Below are 26,962 nucleotides of genomic sequence, written 5' to 3' on the forward strand. Positions count from 1 at the left end.
CAACTTTGGCACTTAGTGTTAGTTGAACTCTCATTCTCTGTACAGCAGAACTATGCCCGAGTTTTTAATTTGCAGTAGTTTACACTACATTGCTAACTAGCTAACAATGCTTTGCATAATAACTACACTTCAGTAAGCAGTTATCTCTGCCTGAGATGGACTGATGTCTCTTTCACTTGTTACTTGCTAGGACAGGCTCTATTACTGTACAGTCCTGAATGTGATAAAGTGGGTATTGAAAATAGATTAGTGGACTATGCCAGTACTTCCGAACAAGGGTATAGCCAGGATTTTAAGATTTGTACTCACAGCTCGCAGTCTGCTGCCCCCACAAACCACACCCACATCAACACATTGATCTCCGCCCACACCCCTTACCAATCGCTGTTCAAGCCACATCCCCTTCACAGTGCTGCTCTCTCTCCCGTCCCTGACAAATACATGCCAGGATGCTAATCATTTATGTGACGAAACAATAAAACAAAGCTGGATATTTCAGTTCAAGTGTGGAAAAGCACGTAAAGTAGCTTACCATGTTTACATTATGGCTAACTTTACCACAGTGCAACTGAATCCAAATGAGCACTCATGAGTGCAATCCATTTTAGTGGATACTGAGGGAAGCAAACCCTTGACCCAAAGAAACTGCTTCTTGCTACTTTCTGGCTCAATCATTGCTAATTGGCTTGCATTTGTGTAGGAATCTGTCAAGCTAATTACTTTTCTTTCCTGCTTGTTGCAACTAGATTAAAGGGTCTAGGTGCAGTAAAACTTCAGAAATCTTCAAAGTTCCAAAAGAACAACAACAACAAAGATATCATAAAAAAGCTAATGGGAAATAGACTCATTTTTCTTGATTTTGGAGAGCAGTAAGCACCCCTTTATGCCCTTATATGTATCAACTCTATGTGCGCACCAATTTCTATTGCACCATCGTACCATTGTTAAAATTGAAGGCTGCTAGTCAGGTCTGACCATAAGCTAATCACCCTTAACATCCACATCCCACCCCCACCCCCCATTAAAGAAACCACCATAAAAAACTTCTCCAAAGCCAACTTCATGCTACTCAAGTCAGAAGTGACAAACTTCATGACACCCATGCAGACGGGAACTGAAAGTTCAACTGCTGAATCCTACACTAAGGCACTGTACGAGCACATCCACTCATGCATGAATCGTGCCATCCCAAATAGAACCAAAATGCTCTCATCCAAAAAATGGAAGCCAATCTGGTGGTCCCCTGCCATAAACAAACTTTGCAACAAAAGGAAGAAACTTTTGCAGAAAAGAGGAAAATCCCAGGATGCAAAAAACTCCCTTACTAGCCTCAGTAAGAAACTGAGATGCCTCATAAAAACCTCCAAAGCTAGTTACGAAAATAAAATTGCTAAAGATTCCAAAGACAACCACAAAGCATTCTATAACTATGTCAAGAATCTAAATGGCAATGCTCAGGTCTGCTCTGAGCTAAAACAGAATGGCATTAAATATACTGATCCGAAGGATATTGCCAATATCCTGGCAGATCGATTCAGTGCCAACTTCACCCCCCTGTCACCCCCTAAATGGCCCATCTCAATACCAGAAGATTGCCAAATTCCAGTAATAACGGCCACACAGGTACAAAATGCACTCTCTAAAGCCAAGAATACAGCATCCATGGGACCAGATGACATCCCGGGCTGTGTACTACATGAACTACAATATGAACTGGCACCTCACCTAAGTATCATGTTTAATCATAGCCTCACCTCAGGTTTCATGCCCACTGAGTGGCGCAGAGCTACAGTTACCCCAATCCACAAGGGGGGATCCACCTTGGATCCCGGAAACTACCATCCCATCAGTCTGACAAGCCTTATCTGCAAGGCCATGGAGCGTATTATCATGGAACTTATAAACAAAGACATTGGCAACCTTCAAACACTGGACCCCACCCAGTTTGGGTTTGTGAAGGGCCGATCTTGTCTCCTGAACCTGATTGACTTCTTTGAATCAGTCTCCAGAGCCATGGACAAGGGTAAGGTGGTCCACACAGCCTATCTATACCTTGCCAAGGCCTTTGACACCATCCCCCACTCTGGAATCATAGATAAACTTACTAAGTTGGGCATTAATCCCTATGTCACCCACTGGGTTGCTAAATGGCTTACTGATAGAACCCACACTGTAAAAGTAGCCGACTCCAAATCCAGCTCCAGACAAGTGACAAGTGGAGTACCTCAGGGTTCAGTCCTGGGGCCGCTCTTGTTTGGCATCTACTTCTCTGAAGTATAGGTCAACACTAAGGGACTCTGGCTAACAAAGTTTGCAGATGACTGCAAACTGGGAGCCATTATTGATTCCCCAAATGATGTGGAATCTCTACAAAAGGGCCTTACAGAAACAGATGCTTGGTGCCAGAGCCATGGGCTCAAGCTCAGTGCCAAGAAATGTATTGTTATCCCCTTTGGGAAAAAACATGTATCCATGAATTACCATATAGGTGGCAGTACACTAAACACAGAAAGTGTGATAAGAGACTTAGGGACACAGGTGGTCAGTGGTCTCACCTTCGATAACCACATTGCCACAACAGTCAGGAAATCCTTCTATGTGGCACACCTCATCACGAAGGACTTTTCATCCAGAAAAAAGGAGGTCATTGTCCCACTGTACTCATCCCTCATTAGACCCATTATAGAATACAACGCCCCATTTGGTATGTACCTCTTAAGACATCTGCAACAACTGGAAAGGCCTCAGAAATACCTCACTAAAAGAATCACAGGCCTAAAGCAGATGCCCTATGCTGACCGCCTTAAAAAACTTCAGCTATACTCTGTCGCATATCGTCTACTCAGAGGCGATCTCTGCTTAACATACAAGGCCATGTCAAACCCAGAGCTGTTGGACATGCTACACTTAAAGAAATCCCAATCCCTCAGAGCTACACGCTCCAGGGATCTAAACCTTATCATCACAATAAACAAAACATGCTGGAGGGATAGGTTCCTGACCCAGAGACTCCCCAGACTCTGGAATAGATTGCCCAAACATGTCAAGCAGAGTGCCTCTTTGGACCTCTTCAAGAGGAACCTTGATGATTGGATGGGAGAAAGGAAATTCACCCCAGGGATCACGTCAGTCACCCTGCTAGACAGGGGTCCAGGAAAGTAAATAATGTGGGAAGAAATAGCCAGGGAATTGTTATGGCTAGGCTTGTATAGGCCCTAGGGCTGATAGCCTAGTACCAACCTATGAACCTATGAACCTATAAATTGTGAATTGTTTTTTAAAAAGGTTTTTAATGTATGTGTTTTGGTTCTTTAGTAAACTATTAACTACATTTTTTACAGAGTATATACTGAGTATACAAATACAGATCAATTTTTTTTTGTTTTTATATAGTTTTTAGTTAACATTTTTGTTGGGAGCCACATTGGTTTTACAGCTTTAAATCTTAATTAAACAATGTTTTTTAATTAGTGGCAATTGGATATTATATATACAACAGCTTGTGCAACTCATCAGTGTATCTGAAGAAGTCAGGGAATAAAGCTGCCGAAAACGTTGTATCAGTTTTGTGCTGACGTTAATTAAACTGTGGTGGTTGCGGTCTCCCTACGGACTGATTTTGTTTCTTTGTTTCACCCCTTTATGCCCTTATATGTACCAACTCTATGTGCACACCAATATGAAGAAAGGAGAAATCTCCCTAAAGAAGTCAATCATTGCTGGATCACAATTAGAAATTGCACTGGGAATGATTTCCTATAGGAAAAGCGTTTATCTTTTTTTTTTCTGAAGGCTACCAATGCTCCAGCCATTTTACTTTGATCATGTATAGGGAAGCCAAATCTAAACATTATGCAGTCAGTGATACACTTATAAACAATTATGATGTTAATGATTGTGTTGTAGGTATAGTTATGGTTGTATAATATTATAAACGGCTGATATCTCACAGAAGTTTAGGATATAATGAGGTATGAGCAGGAGATGAGACTACATCTGAACTGAAGGTGCTAAGTCAGAGATGGAATGTGAAAAGGAAGACAAATTTACAATGCCTTAATATTAACTTAGCAGAGCTTTTTTTCTTACAAGAAGCACACATTTACAAAAATGAACTCACACATATACTCCAGTACTTAAATATTTGTAAGTCTGCTGACAGAGAGATTGCTATATAATAGATATTACAAGTGCAGTTAGAATCCTGCACTGTTAACTATCAGCATGTCAGTTTGCAGAGGGAAAGAAAACTCAGAAAATTTAAAAAATGTAGTGCTTTTTCAGTAGAGGAATTATCCCTGTAGTCTAAAAACAATCATGTGCTATTCCCTTACAAAAACATGGCAAATCACATCAATTGGCAAACTACAGATGTATGGCCATCTGGTCCTATCTAAAATACTTAAAAATATGATCACATACATATGATCAACTACCAAGAAAAGAACAAGTTACTTTTCACAACACATCATAATTTTAGGCCAGGCCATAGCACAGAAACAGCATTACTTACTTTCATAAAGTATGTTTGTTACAGAAAAAAATCAAGTTATAATGGTAGCATTCCTATTTTTAGGCTTGTCCAAAGCATTTGACAGAGATTTATACCCCTGCTTTTTCTTAGATTTAAGGAACTATGCCTAACAAACAGTGCAATCAATTGATTTACAAGTTACCTCAGTGTGTATGCTGAGCCGAGGAGCTGTCAACATCATAATAAATAACATTAGAACCTTTACCCTTTAATATATTTATAACTAAAATGCATACAGCCTCTCACCCAGAAAAACTACTCCGATCTGCAAATGACTCAACAGTAATATGAGCTGCTACTTCACCTAAACAGCACCAAAATAACCTGAAGACTTCCTTTTCAAAAACTAAAACTGGCTGGAACATTGTAAACTAGTCCTCTATCCATATACAACTAAAATATGGTATTTTCACCTTCAGCCTTACAAACAAACTTCAGAAATCCTCCCAAATTGTTTTGGCGCTATGTCGCATACTCACAATTATGCATATTTTATTAATCACGTAACTTGCCTGATAATGATCACTTACTCTCCAGATAGCATCCCATTCATCCTTGCACATTTATGACTCACCCCAGGACATGCTGGCACTATATGATGATGCGAATTAAACTGAAAGATACATCGGAATTAAAGGGGCCATTCATTCAGAAATTCATGGAACCCCCTTATTTTCATACCTAAAACAGAACTTCCTGCAAAATTTGGGCTAGTTGAGCAATATATATATATTTTTTTTTCAGTTTGGGAAGGGTTTCTCCCTGGGTCCTAGTGCCTGTTTGCTACCCCTCCATTAGAAAAACTGTACTGACGTGCGTACAGTCAGTGCATTTCCCGAAATCCTTGCTTCCGACCCCGCTGCATCAATATACCCCAGTGATCCAGTTTCATCACGTCTGCTTCTTCCTCATTTGAAATCTGCCTGGGTACCCTGTCCTCATGAAAGATAGATTTAACTTGTTCACTCTTTTGCATTTTCTCACCCTTTACTGTAGCCATATTTCCCTTGCTTCTTTTAAGTAGGAATATATTCCACAAATCTGTCTATGTTATCATTTACAGCAGTTATAGCACTGCTTCCTCATCACTAGCTGTTTACTGGAGGTCACCCTTTTTAGCAGGATTATATCCACAGGGTGGTTGTTAAAAACACTGGATTGTGTGTACTGTGCAATGTTATGTGGTATATGTATATATGCAGGATGCTTTCAGTATTTACATATTTTCCAGGCAACAGTATATGCAAATTGTATTTTGCAAAATACCGTTGTAGTATATGGAGAATCATGTTGAGACTCTGACGTTGTGAAAAAGACAACTTTGTTATACACTTTGTGACATGAAAAAGGTGTTCACCAAAGTTTGTTAAATACCTTTCCATGCTGCTATGCTGTTGTCCCACACTAGAGCATGAACAACAGCCAACACAAAACAGCATGAGGAAGTTGAAGCAGCTTTAAAAGCTGTAATACACTTGCACAGTCATACCTTTTTTAAGTGCAGCAGGTAGTACAGCTTTTAAAACTATTAGAATATCTGACTACATCAGTTCTGGCCATTGTCTATTAGACAGCACAAGTGTGTTACAGCTTTCAAAGCTGTAAAATGCTCCACACTTGTACATTTTTTTCTGTGTGTCTCTTAGTACACTGAAGCAGGTAAAACTTAATGTACCACAAAACACTGTGTGATATTACTAAGTTCGTCATGTCTTACAAAGCTGTGAAACACTTAATGCAGCTACACTATTCTGTCTCTCTCTCTCTCTCTCTAATTGGTAGTACGCAGAACAAAGTAAATTTCCATTATCCTACAAAGAATTATAATGTCTCTTTTCTATCATAAGCAAGTAGTTATATACCCTTGAAATGCATGTCACGATTCACTTTTGAGCTTTGCCTCACTCCACTCTTGAGCTGAATTTCTTGACATTCATTTCTCATCTCTCTCTCTCTGTATATATATATATATATATATATATATATATATATATATATATATATATATAATGATTTGGTTATGATCAGAGACCCCAATCATAATCCTCTATTTTAGGGTGGGGCCAGTGCTCCCTTGCAACCCAGCATATTTCCAAAGTGGAGGCTAAGGGTATTCCAGCCCCCCTTTACAAACAGGACAATACAGTTTACAAAGAGTGTATATTAAAATTTAATTGAAAATAAATGGATAGTAAATCCTATTAATGTTAAATTAAGTTATTCATTTTGCTGCAAGATTATATAAAATACACAGCCATTTAAATGTTGTTGCTATCACCCCTTAATTCCCTGATAAAATTATAAGGTTTTGAGACAGTTTGCAAGCAGAGTTATGTTAGTAGAGTAATTTTGTGTTATACTGAGGTAGCAACCAAGTCCAGTGTTAACAGTCAGTACATCTAGTGCTTCATTTTCATTTGCTAACAATTACATCAGTAAGCAGATAAGTAATCTAAAGGTCCATATAAAACCTTTGTTTGTGTGCCATAGTATTAATGTCATGGAAATACTCTACTTGTTAGAACGGCATTCTGATCAAATGCATTCCATGATGAGTAGGCTGATCAAATGGAATGCATTTCAGGTAAAATAAGTGGGAGACTGGTATTTTTGTAAGATTGCTGAATACCAGAGACTGGGGAATTTTTCCCTTTTCCCAAGTATTGTGTGATTTTGCTGGTATATTTATATTAGTATGGGGTGTGGAGAATGCAGTCCTCCACACTGTCCGTAGGGGCTTGCTTGTTTTTTATTACTCCATTTTATGAGCAGTTTTTTTCAATAAAACAAACTTCGTAATGGTTTCCTTTTGATCATTTGTCATGATATATATGTATACAGATAGATATAGATATGTATACACGTGCATGCATACATACAAAAACACATACAGTAACACACACACACACACACACACACACACACACACACACACACACACACACACACACACACACGTATATGTATTCATTTATGTCTTTGCACACTCTCACTTCTTAATTATGAAAGCTAGTGTTTTCTTGTTTTAGGCAACACAATTGTGGCAGTGAGGTCTAACTAACTGCTGTATGAACTGCAGTGAGTTAGTATTGTACTATATTATGACTGCCATATAGCAAGTGCTCTGTTGCTCTGAATTATGACCACAGTATAGCTTGTGTGGTTTTGCACTGAGCTATGACCACTGAGTAGCTTGTGCTGCATTATACAGAGTTGGCAGCACTCTATAGTCTGTGTTGTATTATACTGAGCTGTGACCACTGAGTAGCCTGTGCTGTATTGTACAGAGTTGGGAGCACTCTATAGTCTGTGTTGTGTTGTACTGAGCTACGACCACTGAGTAGCTTGTGCTGTATTGTACAGAGTTGGGAGCACTCTATAGTCTGTGTTGTGTTGTACTGAGCTATGACCACTGAGTAGCCTGTGCTGTATTGTACAGAGCTAGGAGCACTCTATAGTCTGTGTTGTACTGAGCTATGACCACTGAGTAGTCTGTGCTGTATTATACAGAGCTGGGAGCACCTTATAGTCTGTGTTGTGTTGTACTGAGCTATGACCACTGAGTAACCTGTGCTGTAGTATACAGAGCTGGGAGCACTCTATAGCTGTGTTGACTGAGCTATGACCACTGAGTAGCCTGTGCTGTATTGTACAGAGTTGGGAGCACTTTATAGTCTATGTTGTACTGAGCTATGACCACTGAGTAGCCTGTACTGTATTGTACAGAGCTGGGAGCACTCTATAGTCTGTGTTGTATTGAGCTATGACCATGAGTAGCCTATGTTGTGTTGCACACAACTGCTAACATTCTATAGTTTGTGTTGTGTTGTATTGAGGTATGACCACTGTGTAGCATGGGTTCTGTAGTAGTAAGATATGACTGCTGTGTAGCCTGTGCTGTGTAGTAGTGAGCTGTAACTACTGTATGGTTGTGTTGTACATAAGACATTCAGCGGTGCACATCTTTAGTTTTAATAGTTGCCATATCCAGTTGGAAATATACTGTTCATTTGTACAAGCCTCTCATGTCCTTTTTGTTGTTGTTGTTGTTTGCAGACAGGAATATTGTTCTTTCTGTAAAAGAAGTCATTGCTGTTAAGCAGGGACAAGTGGAGATCACCAGTAACAAGAAGATTTCTGTAAATTCGGGCAACTTCTTCACAGGTAGGTGTGAGGGTGAGAGTCAGCCAATTTTTTACTCACTTTAAACAGTGAAGACTTAATGTTAGACTCACTGGTGTACCTTTGTTACATCTCACTGTTGGTTTGTCTTCATGATGCTAGACATCTTTTGAAACTGTGGTTAATTTATTACTAAATGTGTAAGACAGTAATTTTAGCAGTGTAACTTATTGTGTGCAGTCATAATAATAATGATAGTAATAATAATAATAATAACAATATGTCAGTCCATGGTTTAATTGTTTTGTTAATGTGCTTAAGTAATACACAAAACACAGAGGGAATGTTGTCAACCTCAGTGTAGCTTACTGACAGTGTTACAGTTCTAATCTATCTTTAGCTTTCAAGAGCTGCAACACTGGTTCATTTTTCAAATGTCATAAAAACTGATTTATGTTAGCTGTATGAATAAAACTTCAGTGTCAGTATAAACAGAATTTTATTTGCATTGCATTGGAGCTGTTACGTGCTTTACGTTTTCTGGAAGCAGAGATAATACTTGCATTTATTATCGTAAATGTAATGCAGAGGGTTGTTGTAAGTTAAGGAGGGCTTGCGAGTGTTATACAACTTCTCTTATCCAGACTTTATATTTAGGGTAAGCTGAAAATTGTATTTAGGAGATTTTTTTTTTTTCTAAAGGAAGTAATCATTAATTCTACAATGATGTGATGTGGAATGCCATTCCACACTAGGAACAAACATGAAGGGACACAAGCTATTTTCACGTGTTAGTGGTAACTGTTCTGATCGCTAGCAATACATCTTGTCAAAGCAGAATCCATCAAGTCCTGCTTCAGTGAGCACTTTCTACAGATGTAGACATTCAGTGAAACAGCCCATTTCTCCTCAAGGAGAGGTAGAACACTCTTTGGGTTACTTATGTTATTTAAGGGGTATGGGGACTGTATACCTCTTATGGGTGTGGGCTCTGTCAAACACAAAAAGCATATTTGTTTTATAATGTAATGCAGCTGTTGTACAGCTTTTAATTTGGTAGAATAGGCTGTATGTTAGGGAGCTGATAGCTTCCACTTCATGGTAATGACAGGTGTCTCAGTTCATTAGTGTTTCAGGGTCTTGTTATTTGTAACATCAACATTCCTAACCTTAAATGGATTTTGATATAAGTTTTAAGAAGTGTGATAATTGTCTATAGTAAAACATGGTTTTGTTTTGTCTCTCTGTCCATCTTAGTATTTTACGTGAAACGAGTTAAGCAACAGAAGTGGACTGTTGCCCGTGTATTATTTGCAGCAGAAACCTTTGAGCTTAGCTGTTACTGGACTCGTCTACTGCAAGAACATATGCAGTATTACGGTTAGTACCTGTCATGCTATGTTATGTGTTCTTTTGTTTGATTTTCATATGGCTATAGCTCTGTCAGTACTGTGAACATCTGCATTTGTGTTAACTAGAATGGTGATAGGGTACAACTATGCAGGTGTTACTGTGTCAGTGCAGGAGGAACAGAATTTACAAATGTGCCACTTTCCTGTTTTTAGTGTTTCTACATCCGCCCTCACTGTAAGAATTTGAGCCTTTCTGTTATGTGTGCATATATATATTTATATTACAAGAACATACTGTTACTAAAGTAGTCAGGCATTTGCTCGTGATTTCTGCATTTCTAAATCTTGCTGTGCATTCATATCTGAATATATTACTTAAGCACATACTTGGTTAATAAATTGAAGTTTCCCACCATCCAAAATATTTGAGCATCAAGGTTATATAATCTGTGACTCTCCCGTTACTTAAAGTACTTATGTTAGCTACTTCTGAAGATGGTCGAGTCAGTATGCAGTCTATTCCTGACTTTGCCATACTGATGTACTGTAGTGTAGAGAGGATTATAAATGGGTTGGCAGTTGTAACTGCTTTATTTGTTTTTGAGACGCAGATGCCCAAAAATGTGCCTTGACAGCAAAGCTCTGTGTGTGTGTGTGTGTGTGTGTGTGTGTGTGTGTGTGTGTGTGTGTGTGTGTGTGTGTACACATGTGATTATATACAGTATATGTATATATATATATATATATATATATATATATATATATATATATATATATATATGTGTGTGTGTGTGTGTGTGTACATATATACATGTGTTTACATACAGTATATATATATATATATATATATATATATATATATATATATATATATATATATATATGTGTGTGTGTGTATGAAAAGTTTCTGTATATATGCACAATTTATAATTTTTTTTTGTTTGCATGTGTCAGGGGCAGGCTTATGCTTAGTGTATTTCCACAGTAGCACTCATGGCTTTGATATTTCTGTTACTTTAGTTGCACAGTGTTTTCTGGATAATTAGTTATCCTATTGAAGTGTATTGCAACACTGACTCACAGGGCTTCCTTATTAATACAGTTTCCCTTTATCTAAATTGCATTAATGTTATTTGTTCTGAGCTGCTTATTTGCATATGTTCTGCCGATGACTAGCAGTTTGGTGAACATGACCATGAACATTTCTCCTACACAGCACTGATAGTCTTTCCATAATGTGTGGGCATTTTCCATGGTTCTTTTGCTGTACACAAGCCCTACTTACAGTGCACCATGTGACATGCATGGATGCTTCACAGAGGGAGTAACGGAGATGCAAGAGATTTGCAAGAGTGCTCTGTAGGTTTGTTTGTGTCTTTCGGCTTTTTCCCGGTTAGGGCTCGCCACAGCGGAACTCCGGTCCGCTAATGATTGGCAGTAGATTTTTACGTACTGGCTTGTCGGGCCTAACGCACAACCTTCAACGAAGGAACGCCCAAGAAAGTGAAAAACATTGTCTTGGACTAGAATAGAAGGGGTATCTGAAACAGAGGAAAAGAAAGAAAGAAAAAATAGAGATAAGTACAAAGACTGGTAATTTCAGTGAGCTTATAACCAACCAAGAAAGAAAAAAAAAACAATAACTCTAAACTCTTTGCCTTATGTTCTTGTAGCATGTGGAATTTATGTTGCAAGTTTACCAGAACAGATAAGGCTTTGTTGGGAGTGACAGAAGGATATCCTGGATGAATGCATCCGTGTAGGCATTTTTTGTGTACTACAAGCACAATAAAAATGTCTTTGAAAAACATTCAGGCAAGTGAAGAGAACAACTGTATGTGCCCTTGTTACATTTAATTGTAATAATTAGTTGTACAAGCAGTCCTTATTCCAAACCCACTATATGGACCTCAGTAAGAATCTGTTTTGAAAATTTGATATGACTTACAATTAAACAGCTAGCTTTGTGACTGGTTTATCACCAGCTATGCACCCCTGTGTGATACTAAACAAAAAAGTAGCATATGGAATGCTGCAATTATGCTGCTATATTGGGAAGATGACATCTTTATTAAACTCGTTACTGACATAAGAAAGGTGCTAAACAAAATCTGTAAAGCACCTTTCAGTGCTGTGCTGTAATCTCATGCTAGAGCAGTAAGAACAGCCTCAACAAAACAGCATCCAAAACATTTTCACATCTTAAAAGCTATAATACATCAAGCTGCCAAGGGGAAGCTGTGGCAGTGAAGCATCTAACAGCTTTTAAAACTGTTTGTTCATCAGAAAGACATTTTGCATCTGTCTGTCATCTGCTCTAACTGTTGCCAAGATTTATAATACTCTAGATATTAAATACAAAATTAACTAAACAGACTTATAATTGATATAAGTGAATGCTGTATGTGATGAAATAGCATTAAGATGCTTTAGGACAGATGTTCTTTGAGCTAGCGAAATGCTAACCTCTCATCTCTATGCCTTAATTATGAGTCCATTACACTGTGGTTTATCAAAAACTGGGATTACATACTGGAGAGAGATGGAGAGAAAGAAAGAGTGAGTGAGAGAGAAAGAAAGAGATGTTAGTTGTAATATGTAAATATTATGCAGCTGTACAATGCTTATATTATGTGTAAATAATTTATCATAGTGAAAGGTCTTTCTTACTCTTCTGTAATTAGCATTGCCAGATATATTTGTGCTTAGGTGATGTTTGGACTAGCATGGGTCGAATTGTTAAATTTTGAGTCTTTGTGGCCAGTATTCTCAGTAGTACTCAGCATGCGGTTGTGTGGTTAGGGGCCACATGCAGGCATGTTGTGATTTATATTACTGCATAGTACTACTGAGCAGAGAGGAAAACAGTGCAGGAGTAGCCTTATGCAAATAACCATTTAATGACATGCAGATGAAGGTGTGCAGTCTTATAGGTTCATAGTAAGTACTAGGCTATCTGACCAAGGGCATTTATAAGCCTAGCCAGAATATGTTGGCTTTCGCCACCCCCTTAGATTAGTTCCCTGTGCCTCTGTCCAGCAGAACCATTAGTTCCCTGTGCCACTGTCCAGCAGAGCTACTGCAGTGATCCCCGGGGTAAATTTTCTGTTTCCCATCCACCCGTCAAGGTTTCTCTTGAAGAGTGTTAGTGAGGGGCTCTGCCTGATGTATATTGGAATCCTGTTCCAAAGCATGGAGAGTCTCTGGGACAGGAATCTATCCCTCCAGCATGTCCTATTTATCGTTGTGGTGAGGTTTATATCTCTAGAGTGTGTGGCTCTCCGGGATTTGTTTTTTTTAGGTAGAGCATGTCCATCAATTCTGGGTTGGACATGGCCTTGTATGTCAGGCAGAGATCACCTCTGAATAAGCGGTATGCAACAGAGTGCAACTGGAGTTTCTTGAGTCGGGCTGCATAGGGCATCTGTTTGAGGCCAGTAATCCTCTTGGTGAGGCACTTTTGTGGTCTTTCCAGCTGTTGCAGGTGTCTTGTAAGGTACATCCTAAATGGGGCATTGTATTCTATGATGGGTCTAATGAGTGATGAGTAGAGAGGCACAATAACCTCTTTTGTTCTAGATGCGAACCCTTTTGTGATTAGGTGGGCCACATAGAATGATTTTCTAACCACCTTGGCAATATGATTATCAAAGGAGAGATTACTATCTACTTGGGTCCCCAGATCCCTTATTACATTTTCTGTATTCAGGGGACTACCATCTTTGTGGTAGTTCCCGGGTACTTTGTTTTTTCCAAAGGGGATGACTATGCACTTTTTGGCATTTAGCTTGAGGCCATGATTTTGACACCAGGTATTCGTCTCAGTGAAACCCATCTGGAGGGTGTCTGTATCAGCCGGAGAATCAGTTATGGCCCCTAGTTTGCAGTCATCTGTGCACTTGGTCAGCCATAGTCCTCCTATGCTTGCCTGTACCTCTGAGAAGTATATACCGAACAGGAGTGGTCCTAGGACTGATTCCTGAGGGATGCCACTTGTAACCGGTTTAGAGTCGGACGTAGAGCCTGCAACTCTCACCATGTGGGTTCTATCCATGAGCCAGTTGGCAACCCATCTCGTGAAGTAGGGGTTTATGTTCAAGCTGGTGAGCTTGTCTATAATACTAGAATGGGGAATGGTGTTGAAAGCCTTTGTGAGGTCTAGGTAGGCTGTGTGGACCTCCTTTCCCTGGTCTAATGCCTTGGTAACTGTCTCAAAGAAGTCCACCAGGTTTAGGAGGCATGATCTTCCCTTAACAAAGCCAAACTGGGTAGGGTCCATGTACAACTAGATACAGATGAGTTCTCCAGGTCACAGATCATAGATGTAGGGAACAGCAGGCATGTAGCAAATTACGCATCACTGTAAGAACAAATTGCAAACAGAAATTTGTTACAACAAGCAAAGATGCCAAGAGGATCATCAGTGATCATGCAGCAGCACTTATTGTCTTTAAGCACTGCTGCTTCTCATGAGGTAGCACAACACAGTGTTAGGCAGCACAAATGAAAACAGTACTAGCAGTGTATAATCTACCACCAGCCAAATGACAAGCAGCTGACAGACCATTTTTGGCAAGACAGAGATATTATACAGACATTTTCAGATATATATTGCCCACAGATAGGAACAGGAGGGATGCTTGGACGTCCTATACTGGTGGGCTCTGAGGTATGCATAGCACTTATAATACTAGCTGCATCGGCCTTCTAGAGGAGAATAGGAGACACATTGAGTGTGTCATGGGTGTTGGCATATGGAATACCTAGTACATTTATTGATATGTTACTTCTGCATGTGAATGAGAAAATCTGTTACCTTAACATACCAGGGGAAGAGAGACACCAGCATATGTGGCTTTAATGATATAACCCACCTCCCCAAAGTACTGGTCACAGTAGTTTGCACACATGTGGCAAAAAAGGCCTCACCTGACAGTGCCCATAATTACCATTTCAAGCATTGAAAACCGTCTTTATTACATGATTCCTGCATAATGAAGTTTCACAAACCTGGTAAGCAGAGGCAGTGTGCTAATAAGGCATATGCAGAACCAAAAGTAACATGCGCAAGCATCTCAACTCCCCAGTATGTTCCCATTGTGTTTTGGGTGATGATGAATACCTGCTAAAGCCCTGGTCAAGGATGTTAATATGGAACACAGACAGCATGACTTCATTGCAGTATAAAACCAAACATAAATCAGAAACATTACAGAGCATGTGTTCAGTCTGCTAAACTTCCAGTTTGGCTAGCTGGCTGGAAATTTCTGGATGGCACTGCAGTATGGCACTGCCACAGCCTGCAAGATGCTTGTACTTTTAACATGCTGCATGCTATGTGTATGATTACTGTGATGCTTGCAAACCAGCCAGTCATCCTGGGAATCTCTAGACCTGATTGTTACAGTTGCCCTGTCATAGACAGCACACCAACCTCAGCCAGGTGTGGCTGAGAGACAGCAAGTAGCAGCTGTGCTGCATTCACCCAGACAGCAACAGGCACAGTATATTTCAGTTCAGGTGAAGTGTCATCATGTAGTCCTGGCTGCATGGGCATATGACAAGTACACAGTGACAGTGTAGTATCACGCAAAGCAAGCACAATGTATGAAGTCTTAGTTTAATTCTCTGCGCTGTAGTGCATCAGACATCTCCATATAACACTACAGAGGAGGAAGGGTATAGGGGGTTACAGTCATCATCATTTGCACAGATGCCAGTGGTTAACAATGACATGTATCTGACATCACACCCTGAGTTTGTAGCCATATCACAGAGATGAAAATGGGTGGTTCCTGTGGCAACAGATACTCTGTTACATATGCAATGCCCTCTGGTGACAGGAAGGGGCGTACTATGGGACTTTGACTGGGACGTGTGCCAGTATTTGACCATAATCTGAGGCCACTTTGATGGCTTGATGTGGCAGGACTAGTGTCCCCCTGTGACATGGATGTAGCACTACTGTGGGAATAGGACCTTTGTGGTATCTACTGGTAAGAGATCTTGCCCCAGGGGCTTGCAAGTGTCACCACCTAAATTATGGGATAGTGAATGAAAGACTCCTCCTAGGCCTGCAGGAGCAAAATGTGTGTCTTATGATAGTCTTCTGTTAATATCACCCTTTGTATGTACCTGCCTCTGACCATGGGCAGTTTTGCTGGACAAGGTGGGGCAGGGATGGTGGCATTTGCTGTCCTCTGCATTGAGGTCGCACATGTGTTACCATAGTCCTCACAAGACCTAACATGGCACTGTGCCTTGTCTCTGTAGTCTCCCCATGCCATTGACAGTGTTAGGTGACATTATCATGGAGGCTATGACACCAGTCATTTCCATGTCAGCATGAGTAGCAGCAGACTGTGTCTGGATGACAGCTGTGCACATCTGCTGATTGAACCCTAGTGTCATCGTCATTTCAGGGGCTGGCTGTGAATGTGAAAGTACCAGGAATCCATGATAGGCTGACATTCATTGGGTGTACCTAGGTCAGATGCAGTGTATTCTGTGTTGCTGATGCCACATGAGAAGCAGTGTTGGTGCTATCATGAGGAAGCCCCCCCTCCCCCGAAGAGGATGGTTAGTGCTCATGCTGTATAGCCAGTTGTTCATATCTGAGTGTGGTCATACCTTTACCATGACTAGTGAGTTGGCTCACAGCTTTTTAGCATAGTTCTACCTTCCATATCAGAGCACTGATAAATGCAGCATTGTGCAGTTTGTCACAGTCTGGATATTTTGTGTACTTCATGCTGCAGTGTTTCACTATGATGTGGTGTTGGTTTTGCTCTAGTTTGCTGAACAAAAAATGTCTGTGAATCTGAGCCTTTATGTTTTATGGGAGCTTTTTCTTAGGGATCCCTCTGAAGAGCCTTCTTGGGCAACAAAATATGAATCAAATAATCTTTTCTTTTGATGGGTAGTTGTTACATTTAGCAGCTCAGGTCTGCCATAAAAATGTCTTTGTCAACATGGTGGACATTATAAATAGGGCTGCTTCAGTGGAACCTGGATGTGTCTCCACTGACTTCATTTTTCAAAACAGAAACTGCCTATCTGTTTTATTGTACATTGCTTCGGTTTGTTGTTATACAGTGATGTGGGTAAGTCTGTCTTTACTGTCTGTCTGCACTTCCTCATATGGTTTATGTTATATCTATGTATTTGATTTGTTGACTGGAAAAGTAGGCTGGTCCTTAGACCCCTTTTCAACCAACACCTGGGCCATAAGGCAGTACAAAAGTAAAACATGGGTGTTTTGTTTAGTGTGTGTGTGTGTGTGTGTGTGTGTGTGTGTGTGTGTATGTATATATATATATATATATATATATATATATATATATATATATATACAGAGAGAGAGAGAGAGATCATACAGAACTTAAACATAATACGAAATGTAATACAAAAACGTTTACAAAACTTGAATGCCAATTAGAAATTACATATGACCAGTCCATACATGAAGTACATACAAACCATATTTGACTATTGCATAAAGTATTGACAACACAATTCTGAGGACAGTAGATAGATAACTAGCTTGTATTCAATGTAGGGCTGCTGTAGTTATTGTGTCTTTCGGCTTTTTCCCGATTAAGGGTCGCCACAGCGGAACTCCGTTCCGCTAATGATTGGCAGTAGATTTTTACGTGCCGAGTTGCCGGTCCTGACGCACAACTTTCAACGAAGGTACGCCCATTCACGCATGCCTCCTACACAGACGATGCTCTAGCTGAGAATCGAACTGGGCAGCGTCTTACTGTGAGGCAACAACGCTACCGCAGAACCACCACCGCAGTGCTGCTGTAGTTAGTGTTATTAAACATCTGCTGGACTGATATCATCAAAGTGTGATAGTAAAATGTATACACATTACATAAGTACTAATTCTGTCTAGCATGGCTGTTCAAGTATCGAATTCTCAAAAATAAAAGTAATGTTTAGGCAGTGCAAACCATCTTCTCTGGTTCTAAAACAGGAATACCTGCAAGTGTAGATGTGTGCATTATAGTCTAGTACAGTTGTGTAGATTCGTACTATAAAAGAAAGGTGCATTACATCAGTGGTGTGGTATTTATTTGGATTTTTTACAGATTACAGTATGTCTTTGCCACATATATTATCACCCAAAAGTAGATGCCAGATAATCAAAACGAAATCTGTGGGTTTTGTCACCACACAGAGGTCCATAAATTCATTCTGTAGCATATGTCTCTAAGGTGTTGCACCTCATATGGGTACTAAACAGTGGCCCCATTTGCCTGTACTGGTATAGTTGAGAAGGATGCTAAAAAATCCCAAAAAGATCGCTATATGTATCAGTTTAGAATAGGGAATGCCCTTAGTCACTACTGATAGTCTTGTTCAGGGAAAACAGGAAGTAATATAAATTGACCGATAACTTATCTGAAAGCAGTTGCCATTAAAACATTTAATTTACTTCAATAATCTTTTCTTAGTAGTTATTATTTATTTATTTATTTTAAATTTTTCCCTGGCCTGGGTAGAGCACAGGTCTAATTGGACCATTTTTAGGTCAACCTAATGAATACAAAACATCCTCAGATTTTGAACAAGTTTTTAGGTTATACAGTTCATACAAAATTATTTGTACAGATGTCTGCCTATTTAATCAACTTTAATAGCTGCAGAGTTCAATACAATCTAGCTTCATTTACAATAAATGTGGGATCCTTTATTTAGTAACACAAAATGAGGATGCATGTCCATCTGTACAAGCAAGCTGTTGACAATGTACAGCTTTCGACATTAACTTGTAGCTTGTAATACGTGATGGAGGTAAATTTATATGAAGTATTTACAGAAGTAAAACAGTGGGGTATTTAATTGAATACCTGCATGGGACTTTCATGCAGTTTGGAAGAATTATTGGATTTTGGGTTTGGCTTGAAAGAGTTACTAAGCAAATGTGTGCTGCTGAGCTTGTTTTAATCTGGAGCTTTTACAATTTTTTTTACAATGCATGGTATGTGATTTGGGAAAGAAAATAAGGCTGTTATAGGTTCATAGGTTCATAGGTAGGTACTAGGCTATTGGCCCTAAGGCCTATATAATCCTAGACAAAAATGTACCCTGTCTTTCGCCACCCAAGAAAACTATTTTCCTGTGCCCCTGTCGAGCAGAGCCACAGAAGTGATCCCCAGGGTGAATTTCCTATCTCCCATCCAATCATCAAGGTTTATCTTGAAGAGTGATAATGAGGAGCTCTGTTTGACATAGATAGGTAGTCTGTTCCAGAGTATGGGAAGTCTCTGGGACAGGAATCTATCCCTCCGGCATGTTCTGTTTATTGTGGTGACAAGGTTTAGGTCCCTAGAGTGTGTAGCTTGGAGGGATTGTGATTTCTTTAAGTGGAGCATATCCAACAGCTCTGGGTTTGACATAACTTTGTATGTTAGGCAGAGATCGCCTCTGAGTAGGTGATATGCGACGGAGTAAAGCTGGAGTTTTTTGAGACAGTCTGCGTAGGGCATCTGTTTGAGTCCAGTAATCCTCTTTGTGAGGTATTTCTGCTGCCTTTCCAGTTGTTGTAGATGTCTTGTGAGGTACATACCAAAAGGGGCATTGTACTCTATAATGGGTAGAGGAGAACAATGACCTCTTTTTTTCTGGATGAGAAATCTTTTGTGATGAGGTGAGCCACATAGAAGGATTTCCTGACCACTGTGGCAATGTGATTATCAAAGGAGAGACCACTATCCACCTGTGTCCCAAGGTCTCTTATCACATTTTCGGCATTAATAGACTACCAGCTATGTGGTAGTTCATGGGTACAGAGTTTTTACCAAAGGGGATGACAGTACACTTTTTGGCATTGAGCTTCAGGCCATGGCTTTGACACCAGGCATCTGTCTCATTGAGGCCTTTTTGTAGTATGTCCACATTGTTAGGAATTTCGATTATGGCTCCTAGTTTGCAGTCATCTGCAAACTTTGTTAGCCAAAGACGTTCTGTGTTATCCTGTACTTCAGAGAAGTAGATACCAAACAGGAGAGGACCCAGGACTGAACCCTGTGGTACTCCACTTGTCACTGGTCTGAAGTCAGATTTGGAGTCTGCTACTTTCACAGTGTGGGTTCTGTCCGGGAGCCAGTTGGCAACCCATCATGTGACATAGGGATTTATACCTAGTTTAGTGAGCTTATCTATAATTCCAGAGTGGGGGATGGTGTCGAAAGCCTTGGCGAGATCTAGATAAGCTGTGTGAACCATCTTACCCTCATCTATGGCTTTGGTGACTGCTTCAAAGAAGTCAGTCAGGTTTAGGAGACATGATCTGCCTTTTACAAATCCAAACTGGGTAGGGTCCAGAGTTTGGAGATTACCAATGTCTTTGTTTATGAATTCCATGATGATACGTTCCATGGCCTTGCAGACCAGGCTCATCAGGCTAATGGGGCGGTAGTTCATAGGTTCATAGGTTCATACTAGGCTATCTGCCCTGGGGCATTTATAAGCCTAGCCCGATTGTGCTCGGCTTACACCACCCCTTGATTTGAGTATACTGTGCCCTTTTTAAAGTTTCGTTTACTGTGCCTCTGTCTAATAGTGACACAGAAGTAATCCCTGGGACAAACCTATGATCCCCCATCCACTCATCAAGATTCTTCTTGAAGAGAGTCAGTGAGGTGCTCTGCCTAACATGAATTGGAGTTCTATTCCAGAGCGAAGGGAGCCTCTGGGTTATGAATCTGCCCTCCAGCATGTTCTATTTATTTCTGTGCTGAGGTTCAAGTCCCTCGAGCACGTGGCTCCAAGGGATTTAGATTTACTGAGGTGGAGCATGTCCATTAATTCTGGGTTGGGCATAGCTTTATATGTCAGGCATAGATCGCCTCGAAGAAGGCGGTATGCAACTGAGTAGAGCTGGAGTTTTTTTAACCGAACAGCATATGGCATCTGTTTGAGTCCCTTGATCCTCCTGGTGAGGTACTTTTGTGGTCTTTCTAATTGCTGCAGGTGTCGGGTAAAGTACATCCCAAAGGGGGCATTGTATTCTATGATGGGCCTGATGAGGGATGAATAAAGGGGCACGATTACCTCTCTTGATCTAGATGTGAATCCTTTCATGATGAGGTGGGCTATGTAGAAGGTCTTTCTGACCACTTTGGCAATGTGGTTGTCAAAGGAGAGATTGCTGTCAACTTGGGTCTCCAGATCCCTAATTACTTTCTCTGTACTTAATGGGTTACCACCTATGTGGTAATTTGTGGGCACATTGTTTTTGCCAAAGGGTATGACTATACACTTTTTGGCATTTAGCTTTAGACCATGGCTCTGGCACCAGTTATCCGTCTCTGCGAGACCTTTTTGAAGGATGTTTGTGTCAGCTGGAGAGTCGATTATGGCGCCCAGTTTGCAGTCATCTGCGAACTTGGTGAGCCATAGTCCTCCCACGTTGACCTGTACCTCAGAAAAGTAAATACCGAACAAGAGAGGTCCCAGGACAGAACCTTGTGGGACGCCACTTGTGACCGGTTTCGAGTCTGACATGGCTCCAGCAACTCTGACTCTGTGGGTTCTGTCTTTGAGCCAGTTTGCGACCCATCTTATGACATAGGGGTTTATATTTAGGCTGGATAGCTTATCTATGATGCCCGAGTGGGGTATTGTGTCAAATGCCTTTGCGAGGTCCAGATAGGCTGTGTGGACTACCTTCCCTTCATCTATGGCCTTGGTGACTGTTTCGAAGAAGTCAACCAGGTTCAAAAGGCAGGATCTGCCCTTGACAAAGCCAAATTGGGTAGGATCTAGTGTCTGTAGGTCCCCAATGTCTTTGTTTATGAGTTCCATGATGATCCTCTCCATAGCCTTGCAGACTAGGCTAGTCAGGCTTATTTTTTATTTATTTATTTTACATTTGTTGACTGGGCTAGTCTAACTGGATATATGTCCATTTTCAGTAGAGGCCCGGGGAGAAAAGCTCCAACCAATTACAGAGACAAATGTGCAATTTTACAGTATACATATTCACAATATAAATTAGTAACATACAGTAAAAGTGAGATGAGATAAAAAATACTTTGTGAAAAACCCTAAAGAAAGTAGATGTGTTTAATAATTTTTTTTTTTTTTTTTAGAAGATGAGGGAATGTAAGATTAGGGGGTGGATGCCATAGTAGAGAGAGCATTAGGAACCAAATTGTGTTGTAAATGTTTGTATATTGGGTGTAATCAGTCAGGGTTGGAGCAGGGGCAAAGCCAGTGGTTCTTTAGATATTCTTTAAGATGCTTTTTGAATAGTTGAGTGGAAGCAAGTGAGGTAAGTTCAGTTGGAAGTTGATTCCAACTTTTTCCCACTGTATTGGTGAAGAGTGAGTCCCCTGCTTTGTTGTTTGATTTGACAGTAGACACTAGGAGTTTGTTTGCTGAGCGAAGTGTAGAGAGATTTTTATAGGGGGTGATCAAATTAGTGAGGATTGGTGTATTATTGGGGTGATAGAGGATTTTTTGAGTTATAGCAAGTTGCTGATAGAGAAGCTTATTATGCAGTTCAAGCCATCCCAGTTGTTTGAGGTTTTGGCAATGGTGACTTCTATAGGGGGAACAGGTAGCAAATCTAGCTATGTTATTATAACAGGTGGACAGTTTATTAATGTTATTTCTAAATAGATTAGTATAAATTGGAGAAGCATAGAAGAGGGTAGAGGAAAGGTGGGTCTGAGCAAGAGTAAGTCTTGCTGGGGGGGTTGAGGAAGGGTTTCATTTTATAGAGTGATCCTAATTTTTTGTTGACAGTTTTTATTGTTGAGTTAATATGGTCGTCAAAGCTGAGGGTGTTGTCAATTGTAACTCCCAGTAAGCGGGTTGTGGTATCAGGGACTATATTAGTGCCATTGTTGGAGGTTACTATGAAGTTAGGGGGAGTTGTCTTAGGGGTAGGAGCAAAGAGTAGTAATTTTGTTTTTTTGGGGTTCAGAAGGAGCCGGTGTTGCATGAACCACTTTCCAACACTGTTTAGTACTGTTTGGGTCTGGAGTTGGAGAGAGTTTATGGATTTGGCAGTGCAAATTAATGTTGAGTCGTCTGCATATTGGATGCAAGTGGCTTGTGGAATATTGGTATGTAGTTTGTTAATAAATAGTGAGAAGAGAAGAGGACCTAAAATAGAGCCTTGAGGTACTCCTATGTTCACAGGGAGGGAAGAAGAAAGAGTATTATTCCAAAGGACTGCCTGCTGTCTGTTTTCAAGATAGGATTTAAACCAATGAATTGATTGCGAGTCAAGTGAATGGGCTTTCAGGGTTTCAATGAGTAAGTTGTGGTTCACCATGTCGAAGGCCTTTGAAAGGTCTATAAATAGAGCAGAAGAGAAAGTATTGTTGTTACGATTTTCGTTAATAGAGTTAGCAAAGGATAGTAGGGCGGTTGTTGTGCTGTGGAATGGTCTAAAACCATGTTGGCAGTTGGCAAGTAGATTATTATGGATAAGGTGGTTTAGTAGTTGTTTGTGTATACATTTTTCCATTATTTTAGCAATTGGTGAGAGTAAGGCTATAGGCCTAAAATTTGATAGTTCAGTAGATGTGCCACCTTTGTGTACGGGGATGATATGGGAAACTTTCCATATGGATGGGATTTTACTTTCAGAGATAGTTCTGTTTATAAGGATGGAGATGGGGTAGGCAATGGATTTAGCTGCTAGTTGCAGGAATTCTGCTGGAAGGCAATCGGCAGAAGGGGTGCAGGGTCTAAGTTTTTGGAGGAGTTTAGAAATGATGGATGTAGGAACAGGTTGTATATGAAAAGTGGGAATTGTAGGATTAGGGTTGTTTAGAGGTGATGTGGTGTTAGAAGGTATTGAGTTGGCAAGGGTTAGAATGGCTTCAGTAAAGTAGTTATTGAAAGCATTTGGAATCAGGTTGGGGTTATTTTGGAATCCAGAAGGTGAAGGAGTTTTACAGTGTCCTGGCTGTAGCAGTTTGTTAATGCCTGACCAGAATTTTTGAGGTTGTGCTTTATGGGTTTGAAGGAGTTGAGAGTAATAGTCTTTTTTGTCTCTGAGAATGTCTTTCTTGGTGGCATTTCTTAGCTGTTTGAAGTGAAGATGATCAGTTGGACTTTTTGAGGTTTTTGAGGCAGAGGCGCCACCTTTGTGGAGTGGGACCACTGTTGCTGTACGCCATTCTTTGGGCACATATCCTGTAGTGAGGCTGAGATTGTACAGCAGTTTTACTTGAGGGATTAGTTCTTCTTGGAGTTCATGTAGGACGCAACCTGGGATGCCATCTGGTCCCATGGAAGCAGTGTTTTTTGCTTTGGAGAGGGCGGCCTTCATCTGAGCATCAGAGATGTTTGGGAGGCTGCACTCTACTGGGATAGATACTTGCTGTTTTGGGGGGGAGGGGGTGGAGAAGTTTGCACTGAACATGTCTGCCAGGATATTGGCGATGTCTGTGGGTTCAGTGTATTTTTTGTCATTTAGAATCAACTCAGAACAAGTCTGGGAGCTGCTTTCCAGGTTCCTAACATAACTGAAAAAAGCCTTATGATTGTCTTTAGTGTCCTGTGCAATTTTTCTCTCGAAGCTGGCCTTGGAGGATTTTATGAGGGATCTTAATTTTTTGCTAGTACTGATCAGAGATGCCTTCTCTTTTAGGGATTTTGCTCTATCATGTAGTAGCTTCCTCCTTCTGTTGTACAGTTTATTTATGGCTGGGGTCCACCAGACTGGACGCCTGCCTTTGGATGATTGGGTCTTGATTTTGTTTGGGATAGCATGATCCATGCATTCCTGGAGATGTCCGTAGAATGTGTTTATATAGGATTCTGCAGTTTGGGCTGTAGTTTCCACTGGCCCTGGGGCCTTGAAGGATTCCACTTCAGTTTTGAGAAGTGTGAAGTTCGCTTTTGAGAAGTCTTTCACTGTGGTTTTCTGGGCTGGGGGTGGGGTCGGGATGTGGATATCCAGTGAAATTAATTTATGGTCTGATCTTACCAATGAGGGATATACTTCTGGTATGGAGCACAGAGTCCCCATGTTGGTAATGATCAGGTCTAGTATGTTTTCCCCTCTTGTGGGAGTGGTGACTAGTTGTTCCATAGCATTTGAGTTTATAAATTCAGGAACCTTTGGGCTAAGGTGCTGGGGCTTGAGTAATGCTCCCAGTCTATGTTTGGGTAGTTGAAGTCACCCAATATAATGGTGTTCGGAGAGATCTTCATGTTCTCCAATGTTTTCAGGAAAGCCGAGTGGGATTCCTGACTTTGAGAGGGTGGTCTGTAGGATGCTATAAACTGAAAAGCAGTCTTGCCCACTGTCAGTTGCACATGGATGGTCTCCGATACTTCGTGCAATGCCACTAACCTGGAGGTATGGATATCCTTGATAAATATGGAAACTCCCCCTCCTTTTGTGGTTCGGTCTGGGTTTTGGGGCCAAAAAGCATGATATGAGGTATAACCTGGTAGTGCTGGGGTGCTCTCTGGAGCCTTGAACCAGGTTTATGTCACTGCACAGATATCGATGTTCTCCATACTGAGGAGAGCTTCGAGTGCATGCATCTTGAGGTTAAGACTTCTGGCATTTAGCAGCATTACCCTTAGTTTCTTGTTCCTTGTGTTGTCTATGGAGGTGGGTTTGACTTTTGAGCCTTGCCTAAAAAAGGCACTATGGGGGTGGCAAGAGCCTTTGCCAATATCCGGAAGCCCAGGGGTGACAGGTGCAAGCCGTCCCTAGCGAAGCAACGTGGTTTGTCGAGCATGTCATCCCAGGCTGACAGACACTGGATCCCCTTTGAATGACACCAAAATTTTAGCCAATTGTTAAAATTGATCATTTTGTCTTTATACTGTGGCATCATTCTAGGTGAGGGTAAGATGCTGCTCAAGGTCAGGGTCATACCGGCCTGGGCTACATGATCAGAGAGCTCCTCTATGTCTCTTTTCATGTAGTCGAGGGAGGTACGTCTCAGGTCATTCACGCCATCATGTACAATGACTGAGTCATATTTGTATTTGCTTTGGAGTGACCTGAGTGCTTGCGTTATGTGGTGGATCCTAGCGCCCGACAGGCAGCTCACTATGACCTTCTCTTTATTCAGCCTGGTGAGCGGGACGTCAGTGTGTCTGACAATAGAGTCACCTATTACAAGAGTATTAGGTGTGTTATTCAGCCTTAAGGGCTGTGACTGCTTGGCACACTGACTTTGTGTGCTATGTGTTGTACGTGTTTTGATTTGGGGTAGCGTTTGCTTGGATGTCTGCTTTGGAGGTCTCTGTTGCTTAGGTAGATTTTTATTTAGAGCCTCCGAGTATGTTTTTGTGTTTTTATGTGTTTGGTTTGCTGTTGTGGTGGGACTATGTGATACTGGAATTGTGTTGTGTGAGGTCACCTTCTCCTCCTGACTGGTTACACCAGTTTTGAGATGAGAGAGCTCAGCCTCCAGTTTGGCTATATGGTTGCATCTCTCACATATATTTGAACCTGTTTGGAGGAGGAGAGGGTTGTCCGTGTACATGAGACAGTTGTAACATTGCCTCAAAATTCCCAGATTCACCAGCTGGACTGGAGAGGAAACTATTGACTGACCTTTGGACATGCTAGAGTAATATAGGGAACTGAATTAAAACGGACCAATAGGGGACAAGGTAATCGTAGAGAGTATAAGAGTAAGTAGTGCGTATGGTTTATTAGTGCTAACTTGTAAAATTACTTATTTGGACCAGTGAGGGGCCTTAGAATGAGAATATGGTGTTTAATTTGAGAGATAGAGCAGTTCTAAGGGGAAAAGTGAAGAGCAGACTTTGTGGAGCCAGGAATAGTTTAAACCCAATTAGGCGGCGCTGCCCGATGTTGCGCTATGCGCAAAAACGCGCAAAGCTGCGCAAAAGAGGGTTTTAAGAGAGGGAGATCAAGGAGTTAGGAATTGACCCAAAATGGCCAATAAAACTACAGTTTCAAGGCAGTAACCACTCCCACAGGTGCAGG

The 26,962-nt window shown here is 40.8% G+C and overlaps 1 protein-coding gene across 1 annotated transcript in view; it reads left to right on the top strand.

Annotated features, from left to right (window-relative positions):
- Nucleotides 1-26,962, top strand: part of LOC122808946 (ceramide kinase-like) — a 109,841-nt gene that overhangs the window by 24,934 nt on the left and 57,945 nt on the right. The window contains exons 2-3 of the mRNA XM_044080101.1: nucleotides 8,591-8,698; nucleotides 9,914-10,036. Coding sequence (XP_043936036.1) covers nucleotides 8,591-8,698; nucleotides 9,914-10,036 — 231 coding nt within the window. The remainder of the gene's footprint in view (nucleotides 1-8,590; nucleotides 8,699-9,913; nucleotides 10,037-26,962) is intronic.

Source organism: Protopterus annectens, chromosome 8.part0 (assembly GCF_019279795.1).
Source record: "Protopterus annectens isolate FY-2018-M chromosome 8.part0, PAN1.0, whole genome shotgun sequence".
NCBI classification, from domain to species: Eukaryota; Metazoa; Chordata; order Ceratodontiformes; family Protopteridae; genus Protopterus; species Protopterus annectens.